This window comes from Microcebus murinus, chromosome 12 (genome assembly GCF_040939455.1).
Source record: "Microcebus murinus isolate Inina chromosome 12, M.murinus_Inina_mat1.0, whole genome shotgun sequence".
Classification (NCBI taxonomy): Eukaryota; Metazoa; Chordata; class Mammalia; order Primates; family Cheirogaleidae; genus Microcebus; species Microcebus murinus.
In genome coordinates this window covers 61,275,469-61,285,954 of record NC_134115.1, presented here as the reverse complement: position 1 = coordinate 61,285,954, position 10,486 = coordinate 61,275,469, and the positions used below count along the sequence as shown (strand labels likewise).

The window sequence follows — 10,486 nt, the reverse complement described above, 5'->3', positions numbered from 1 at the left end:
GAGAGTAGATAAGCGAGGTTTAGGAGCAAGGCTTGCTTTAGAATGTTAGTAGTCCTAGATGAACATGTATGGGATTCAGTGACCAGACAAAGGTCCAGTGAGGCAGGGAGGGGTGGATAACGTGATTGGCTAGGGGGATTTTTGAAGGCCTGGGTCTTAGGTCTGGACTCCATGGGCAATAAGAAGCCACTCCAGATTTGGGGTGAGGGGCATGCTGGTCTGCCTGGCCTGCTCCTCTAGCAATGCTGATGTGCTAAAGCCTGAAGGTAAGTCTTCACATGCTTTGGCGATCACTAGCTTGAGGATATACCACTTCATCAGGGTAGAGTTAAGTCATGAAACTGTCAATTTAACTGGAGAACAACTCAGCACTATAAGGAAGACAACATGAATGGAAAAGGAAGCTTTCATCTTAAGATCACAAAGCCTAGAAATTACAAGGCAGTCAGGCTTTATATTGATAAACATTTTTATTCTAATATTATAGTAATAATTCAAGTGTAATTTTCTTTTCAAAGTCAACTCTGTTAAAACAAAACTTGTTAAATATCTTTTGTTAAACTTAAGCATATTCTTTTCAATCCCCCACAGCAGTCAGAGCCATGTAGCAGAAATAAGATTTTTTTTTAAAGCCTACTACATTTTGTTATTGCTAAAAAATCTGAATTAGTTGTCAAGGTCTCAGAAGCAATGATTAATTAACTTTTGAAAGCTCAACCAGGTACTCTGACATAAAATCATGAATCCAGATATCAGTGTCTGGCAGTGATGTGTCCACTAAATAGACCACTACTTTCTGGTCCCAAGGGTTAGTGTTTTCAATTACTGTCTGCACCAATGCCACCAGAGGTTTCTTCTCCACATGATTTCGAAACACCATCGAAGCCTCCTCAGACCACTGGTTGCACTTCACTCCTAGAGAGAGAGAGAGAGAGAGAGGAAAGGGAGCAGTGAGGAGTCAAAGGAGCCTTTCTCTAATCCATTATAATGGAAAGCTATTTAGGCAATTCCAAGGTAGCTTAAGCATCCCAGGTCAAACTTGCCTAAGCTGAAAAACAGTTGCTGAGCAATCTAAAAAGTCCAGCTTACAGTTTTTCGACTCTGAATTAAGTCACTTCTGTAAGCTTTTACATATAGACGCAAGTTTCAGTTGCAATTTAATGTTGTATTATAAAATGAAGTAATAACAACTACTGCACATTTCCTGTAAAGTATATGCAGATTTAAACTATTCATTGAGATAGCTGGGGGAATAAAATACCAATATCAATGATATTAATGACATTCTCTTAAAGTTTTTTTTTTTCCTTAAGGTCCAAATATAGTAAAAATAATTGTTGTATGATTTCTTTACAGTGTAATTTTTCAAAATTATACACAGCACCATGGAAAATGCACTGGATTGAAAGTCAGGAGACTCAGTTACTATTTCCAGCTCTTCCTCTATCAGGTGGTATGATCTTGGGGAGATCAGTTGATCTCTCAGGTCTCACTTATCATAAAATAAACTCATTGAACCAGATGAATTTTAAGCCCTATGCATCTCTAAATCTCTACAACTTTCAAACTTGAGAAATCAGATTAAATTTTAAGACAAAACTGAGGCATGAACATATATTTTTCAAGAAATACTATTAAATTAATTAATATAAATTAATTGATTAATAATTAATATAAACTAATATAAATTAACTCCACATATACTAGATTAGACAAATTATAAATTAAGCCCCAAAGGAGTTTTAGACATAATCTTGGGAGATTTGCTATGTATATAGTAAGTGGGCTAAATTCTTTGATTATTAAGAATTTCCCACAAGAGAAGGCTAAAATTCTCATTTTATCTTCAGCAGCCCTGACGATTTTTGAACCATGTTATTTAGCAAGGAAAAAGGTAATAATTCTATAGACCTTCCTCAGTAAGATAAGAGATGACCTCAAAGTATGGCTCCCTTATTTATATGATCCAGGAAATTGTATGCAAAGCCAAAATGCAAAGAATGCTCATGTCAAGGTCATATGTAATGAAGCAACAGCTCACTGGGAACCTTGAGAGGGTAATCACCCAGTGGCACTATTTGTGAGTGGGTAAGGGTTAATCCCAAAGTCCCTAGAGAATCCTTAAAGCATTCTAATTTAAACACGCCCATGAGTTCCGCTTAGAATCCATAGAGTTCTATGGATCTGGGGATATTACCGAATATTTCAAAGGGCTTGGCTGGATGACAACAAAGTCTACCAAAGTGATGACTCTCAATGGCCATGTCACAACACGTGGCTCCCATGAAATTTCCAGTCTATGTCACTGCTCTCTCTTGTGGATGTCTATTTTGGAGCAAAGGTGATGTACTCTCTACCAAATATACTCTAATGGTTCCTGTGCATATGTTTTCAATTGATTATTTTTTTAAAAGGGGGTGTTCTCCCTTCATGATGAGTAATCTGATACCCAGGTAGATTTTTGCAAATTAAGAGCAAGTCAACAGGAAGAAAGAAGGCTTGGCACAGGTGAGGTTGGAAAAGGAAATGAGGTCACAGATGAGACCCAAGAGCAACACTATGTTTCTAAACATTAGTATACAAAGAAACATTCATGCATTTGTGCTACATGGTTTAGTTTACAAGATGATTTCATATTCACTCTCTCATCTAATCCATGTGTTAGTTTAGTCACATAAGCAGGACAGGGATTTGCTAGTCATTTTATAAATAATTATGGGGTAGGTTGAGAAGTTAAATGACTTGAATTCAGGCCTTTGACTTCAAAACAACACTTTTACTCTGAGAAGGAAGTATACAGTGAAGAAGGCACGCACTGGAGAGGCAGACTGCTGGGTTAAGGCTATGGGAGTCTTAGGCAAGATACTTAACTACGCTAAGTTGCTGATCTGTGGGATAGTTATAGTAATAGTAGCTAACCTCCTAGCATGGGGAGAAGTCAATGAAATAAAGTGGCTGGTAGAACTTCTGCCTTCCGCTCCCCACCACCACCCACACACACACCTTGCCACTACATTATGAAAGGCCTATTTACCCAGGGTTCCTTTACCCAGTACATCATGTCCACCTTTCAACAAAAAACTACAGGTGATACTAAAGGGACAAACACAGTGTGAAGAGAATGAGCAAGCATCAGAATCAGAGTCAGATACGGCAGGAATGTGAGAATTACCAGACTAGGAATTTAACACAACTATGATTAATATAGTAAGGGCTTTCGTGGAAAAGCAGACAAAATGAAAGAACAGATGGATAATTTAAGTAGAAAGATGGAAATTCTAAGAAAAAATCAAACATAAATGCTAGAGATCAAAAATACTATAACAGGAAAGAAGAATGCCTTGATGGGCTCATTAAAAGACTGGACATGGCTGAGGGACGATCTCTGAGCCTGAGACTATGACAATAGAAACTTCCAAAACTGAAAAGCAAAGAGAAAAAAACTGAAAAAAAAAAAAACAGAACAAAATATTAAAGAACTATGAGACAACTACAAAAGGTATAACTTATGGATAATGGGAATACTAGAGGAGAAAAAAGCAAGGAATATAAATAATATTTGAAGCAATAATGACTACAAATTTCCCCCAAATTAATGTCAGACACCAAACCACAGATCCAGCAAGCTCAGAGAACACCAAGAAAGATAAATGCTCCCCAAAATGCATCTAGGCATATCATATTCAAACTTTAGAAAATCAGAGGTAAACAAGAATCTTGAAAGATGCCAGAGGAAAAAGACACTTTGCCTATAGAGCAACAAAGACAAGAATGACATCTGACTTCGCAGAAACCATGCAAGCAAGAAAAGAGTAGGGTGTTGGGAGAAAAAAAACCCACCATGTAGAATATTTACCCTACGAAATTATTCTTTAAAAGTGAAGGAGAGGGCCGGGCGCAATGGCTCATGCCTGTAATCCTAGCACTCTGGGAGGCTGAGGCAGGCGGATGGTTTGAGCTCAGGAGTTTGAGACCAGCCTGAGCAAGAGCAAGACCCCATCTCTACCAAAAATAGAAAGAAATTAATTGGTCAACTAAAAATATATAGAAAAAATTAGCCGGGCATGGTGGCGAATGCCTGTAGTCCCAGCTACTTGGGAGGCTGAGGCAGGAGGATCGCTTGAGCCCAGGAGTTTGAGGTTGCTGTAAGCTAGGCTGATGCCATGGCACTCTAGCCCAGGCAACAAAAGTGAGACTCTGTCTAAAAAAATAAATAAATAAAATAACGACTTTAAACATCAATAGTCTAAATATACCAATTAAAAGAGATTGTGAGATAAAAACATAAGACACAACTATATATTGTCTACAAGAAACTCACTTTAAATACAAAGATACATATAGAGTAAAAGTAAAGGGATGGAGACAGATAAACCATGTTAACCCTAATTAAAAGAAGGTAGAACTCAGTGTATTAATTTCAAACAGAGCAGACTTTCATTCAGTACAAGGAAGGTTATCAGGGATAAAGAGGAGGCGGAGTACAATGGCTCACAACACTCTGGGAGGCCAAGGTGGGAGGATTGCTTGAGCTCAGGAGTTCACGACCAGCCAGAGTAAGAGCAAGACACCACCTCTCTTACTTGAGGGGGGAGGGGGGCATGGGTAATATAAGTAACCTTAACACTTGTACCCCCATAAAATGCTAAAATAAAAAATAAAATAAAATAAAATGAAAAAAAAGTAGAAAAATTAGCCAGGTGTGGTGGTGTGCGCCTGTAGTCCCAACTACTCAGGAGGTTGAGGGAGGAGGATCACTTGAGCCCAGGAGTTGGAGGTTGCTGTGAGCTAGGCTGACACCACGGCACTCTACTCAGGGGAACAGGGTGAGACTCTGTCTCATGAAAAAAAAAAGAGGAGCATTACATACTGGTAAAGAGGTCAATTCTCCAAGAAGACATGACAATACTTCATGCATATGCACCTAACAATAGAGCATCAAAAACATGAGGCAAAACCTAATAGAAATGCAAGGAGAAACAGATGAATATATTTATCATAGTTGGGGACTTTAAAACCCCTCTATCAAAAATTGGCAGATCTAGCAGGCAGAAAATCAGTAAGGACATAGTTGAACTGAACAGTACTATAAATCAACAGGATATAATTGCCATCTACAGACTACTCCAACAGCAGCAGATTACACACTCTTCTCAAGCTAAGATGGAATGTTCACCAAGACATAACAAATTATGGGAAATAAAACATACCTTAACAAATTTAAAATAATAGAAATCACATAATGTATGCTCTCAGACCATAATGGAATTAATAGAATTAGAAATCAATAATGGAAGGATAGCTGGAAAATCTGCAAATACCTGGAGATTGAACAACATAATTCTAAGTAACACATGGGTCAAAGAAGAAATCTGAAGAGAAATTTTACAATATCTTGAGCTAAATGAAAATGAAAATGTAGCATAACAAATCAAAATTTGTGAGATGCAGCAAAAGCAGTGCTTAGAGGAAAACAGATAGCACTAACTACATGTATTAGACAAGAATAAAGATCTCAAGTGGCTTGTAGAGCCCTAGCACGTAGTAAGCACCAGGAACTGTTAGCCGCAATGCTGGTGATGAGGATGATGGTGCCTGCACTCCTTACTCACTGAGAATCCTTCTTTGGGTAGTTTTTCACATTTAACAAAACATGCTCTTAGCATGTTTAAAAAGTAAAAATGAAAACAAGTAACACTTAAAACTGAAGAAACTACTTAGAGGTTTGAGTCCAAAGCAGACTAACTGGTGGCCATGCCATATATAAAGTGTCATTTTTGCTTTATATGCAATTACTCTGTTAATTTCCTTTGAATCCTAGTAGGAAGACACCGTGAAACTTGCAAATATTTCTCAATAATGCAATATAAGCCTTCTGATAAAAGCCTGTCAATAAGTAAAAGAAGAATCTATATACGTAATTTCTTTCATTGCTGAGATAAATCACTTCTGTCACTATGTTTGAGATACAGGGTAAGCGGGGCTGAAGACTGTGGGCAGTAGGCAAAAGGATCAGGATGGCACCATGTGGCCATGACTCCCTATGTCCCAGCGTGGCAGGTCACAGAGAGCCCAGGTGAGTGCCTTCTGGTCTCCACGCCCTCAGCTAATGCTGACAGGCCTCTGGCGGAGCTTCATCCAACTGCTCATGCTACCTAATGGTACGGTGCTCAAGGGGAGTCGCCAACAGTTGTATCGCTTTCACAAAGACAAAAGGGAAACCTCATTAGACAATATTACAAAGAGTTATCATTGTATGCCTATTAAATTAGCTCCTCAAATTTTAATGATAGTCGAGAGGCTGGTGTGAATGTGGTAAAATTGTACTAACATGATTTTAGCTGTGATGTAACCTAGGAACTCACTTGGCCTTGAAAATGGTCATATTCTCTGACCCAAGAATGTTTTATGATTGTGTAATACTCCATTAGGTCAAAATATTAAAATATATGCAATAAATAACTTACACAATAACAATAATGAAATATTCTCCTCCTGTTCCTGTTGACTATTTAGGTTGTTTCCATTGCTTTTTGTTTGTTTTAGCTAGTATACATAGCTATAGGGTTCTTCTTAACATATAATGAAAAGTATAAACAACCTAAATGTTCAACAATAGGGAAATAACAATAAAATGGCATATTTTGTCCATTAAAAATAATAAGCAAAATCATCAAATGACCACCAAGAAGTAGTTAGGGAAAAAAATGCTTAATGAAGAAAAGCAGAATGCAATATTATACCTGTGCTAAGAGGAACATACTCATGCACTAAACCAGAGACAGAAAGGAATAGGGAAAATATAAACAACAGATATAATAGTAGAGCATGACTCTAAGAGATCATTGAAATGATTTCTATTATGATTGGGATGTTATTAGTGAAAAAAAAAACTCAATAGGCCAGTAATTCAGTAACTTGCTAAGTACTCAGGACAAAATGACAATATAAGCTATATTGCAGCACGAGTTCCATTTCTACAGAAATTACCTGCAAGTTGAGCTGTGACTGCCTGGAAGGGCAGCTTTCGGAACATATCCACCAGGGGCTGTACTTTTCTTATGTTGACTAACTCGTGCTTGCCATAGTCCAGCTCATACACAGATACTAGTCCATTGGTCAGGATTCCTTTTAGAAGCACCCTGTACCACCTGGATATGCATTGGATTAAAAAGAAAGAGAAAACACACAAAGTGAACACTTGCTTTAGGGGTAACATGATAAAAAGAAAAATTAATGCAAATGATGGTTATCACAACACAAAACTATATTGTCATAGAAGTTTTTAAAGCAATTGCTTCTTCTTTTTCCACTGGCTCATTTGATAGAATCTGCTCATTCAAGAGGCTTTTACAGGCCTCACGGAGATAGTGATGGAAACGGATACATAAACTGCCAACTGTCACGATGCAGAATGAAACAAATGCCATGGAGGATGATGAGGACAAAGTCAGGGGATCCCTTAACTGTGGGGAGACAGAGGATGGCCACATATTTGGCACACAGTCCTTGGAAGATGGAAAGATAGAGGCAGGCAGGGCCAGCTGGGGCTGAAGAAATGCTTGAGAAGAAAGCACAAAAGACTCTAGAAGGCATGGTGGTGGCAGCAGAGCAAACACTCCAGTATAAAGGGTAGAATGTGTGGGGAAATGGAAGAGAAATTCAGACTGGGAAGGCAGCTGGGGAGCGGGAAAAAAAAAAAGTTTTGGATGAAAAGCTGACAATTTTAATCATGCCAAGTAAGGACATCATAAAACAAAACAAAAATCCAACCCACCACCTAAAATAAGGAACTTGGAAAGGGGAGGAGGGTATGGGGGAAGAAGAGGAGCGTGGTTTCAGATCTGGAGCTCAAGGCACCAGAAAGAAGTTCACATGAATATACTTTTCCCCTCTGGGGCTACATCAACATCATTAAAATGAGGAAAAACCTAGACATCAAGGCTAATACATGAAGGATCATTTTAAAGTCCTATAGTCTCAATTACATGACTAAAAAGTATTGCTACACCAAGGAAATGAAGATCGTTCATAGTGGCTAAAAGGAAAGTGTCTTGGAGGTGATTCCTGCTCCTGAATGCAGTTGAATTGGACTCCACCGCAGATGGCAGGCTCAGTCATTCCCTGGAACAGGTTTATCAGCCATAAACCACAAGCCCAGTGGAATAGCAGGCGCAGTCCTGCAACACACTGCTGGGCTGGGGCTGGCCAGACTGGACCGATTCTCCAGCCAATGAACCCCTAGCAGAGAATGGGTATAGTATAGGAAACCCATGCAACTGGGTTTTTAAAACCCATGCATGGGTTTTAAACATTTTAAACACTGTATATGACTGGGCCCCTTGACCAAATCCAAACTTTACATAACAAATCCCTTTAATCAAAGGATTTGTTCTGTAAAATTTTAATTTAGTCAAAAGGCCACACTCAAGGATCCAGAAGGCCACATGTGGCCCCAAGGCCACAGGTCCCCCACCTCTGGGGCTTCTGAGTTAATTTGAGAAACCTTTAGACAGGCTCAAAGTGCAGCAAGAAATGCTCCATGTGTCCCAGAGATAACTGGAACACAGAAAAGATGTATAATAAGTACATGACCCTTGGGGACCAAATGGACCTGAGCTGGAGTCCTCACCTGGGCCATTTTCCATTTGTGTCACCCTGGGCTCTTTATTTAAAACTTCTCTGAACCTCAGTCATCTCATGTGTAATATTTTAATTCACACACGTAATATGTGGAAAGTGCCTAGTACACTTGGTTTATAATAGGTACTTGTCACATGATAGTCATCATCATGATTACTAAAATGAAGACTAGCTATACAATTAAGAACTTCAGACCAAACTGAACAGAAATTTGCACATGTGGAAGTGCCAGTTTGGTACAGGTTGCTAATTTGTGTAAGTGCAAAAGGAGATGAAACCACCAATGGCATCATCTTTAAATCATACAGGGCAACGTGATGGTAGTGTTTTTAGTCCATAAATAAGAGGTACAGAGCAGTGAAGAGTCATCAGAACATTGATGTATAGTATTTCTATTTAGCTTTCAATTTTTAAAACTAGTAACTTAAATAAAGGTTTCAGTTTTGACTAGATTACCAATTTCAGTGCAGGCATCACCTGGAGTTTTTTAAAAACACAGATTCTGGGACTTCAACCACAGACATTTCTGACTCAGAATGCCTGAGATAAGGAAGGAGAACCTGCATTTTTTTAATAGGTTTTCCAATTATTCTTATGCTGAGATAGATTTGGAAACCTCTGTAATAAAAAAAGTATCTGAAATTCCTGAGTCTTAACTTACCATAGTTGGGAACAAAAATTTAGCAAAATATTAATAAAATTTAGTAAAATAAAAATTTAGTAAAAAATATTTAGTTCTTAGTTTTAAATAAGCTCTAAACACTTTATATTGATTCACTTCATGAAGTTTAAAAACATAACAGATAATTTGTTCTTATAATACAATGTATCCCTTGATTATCTGGGACAAATTAACTGGTTAAAACCCAAGAGTCCTGGGGCAGAGCTGTTCAAACCCATGGGGGCGGGTGGGGAATGTGAGGCCCACACTATAGGTCTCCAATTCATGGGTTCTCCTCCTGCACACAAGCCCTTTCCTCTTCGTGGGAAAGCCTCACTATCGGTCATCATTAATCTGCCCCCTAGATGATGGGTAGCATGAGTTTGGTTTTAACTGTGATTGAATTACCCTGCAAAGAGAGTTCTTATTAAAGAAAATTTACACAAATTGAATTAAACCCATTTATGCTTATGGTTGTAAATAACACAACATAGCAAAAATGGTTTTTTAAAGATCAAAATCTTGCAACATAGAAGGATGTTTTTCAAAATGAGAGCTATTATACTTTTCAATTTTTTTTTTTTAATTTTTTGAGATAAGGTCTTACTCTATTGCCTGGGCTAGGGTACAGTGGTGTCATCCTAGCTCACTGCAGCCTCCAACTACCGGGCTCACTCGTTCTTCCTGCCTCAGCCTCCAAAGTAGCTGGGACTACACCACCATGCCCGGCTAATTCTTTTATTATTTGTAGAGACGAGGTCTCACTATTGCCCAGGCTGGTCTCAAACTCCTGAGCTCAAGCGATCCTCCTACCTTTGCCTCCCGAAGTGCTAGGTGAATAGGCAAGAGCCATCGCATCTGGCTAATTTTCACCTTTGAGAGTTAAAAATTAGGCTTTTTTCTCCCACGAAAATGACAAAATTTTATATATGCCTGTTTGCTATCTCAAGAAAGAAAGAAAGCATTTCACATAAAAAAAGCAACTTGACCTTTTAAATTGAGTTTTGAGGGGAGAGTGTGTGTGTGTGTGTGTGGCGGGGTGGGTATGTTTAAGAGGAAGACAATTCTTTGAGTTCAGCATCAACAAATAAACTCGTTCATTTCTCCTATGAAAGCTGGCAAAGGGACAGGACAGGAGCAACTGTGACATTTCCCAGGGCTTAAGGCTTGAGTGGAGAGTGG

The 10,486-nt window shown here is 38.5% G+C and overlaps 1 protein-coding gene across 1 annotated transcript in view; it reads right to left on the bottom strand.

Moving 5' to 3' along the window:
• Positions 1–438: 438 nt before the first annotated feature.
• TDRD7 (tudor domain containing 7) overlaps positions 439–10,486 on the bottom strand; it is a 76,810-nt gene continuing 66,762 nt past the window's right edge. Inside the window, exons 16-17 of the mRNA XM_012769045.3 lie at positions 6,991–7,151; positions 439–915 (exon numbers count right to left, since the gene is read on the bottom strand). Coding sequence (XP_012624499.2) covers positions 695–915; positions 6,991–7,151 — 382 coding nt within the window. The 3' untranslated portion in view covers positions 439–694. The remainder of the gene's footprint in view (positions 916–6,990; positions 7,152–10,486) is intronic.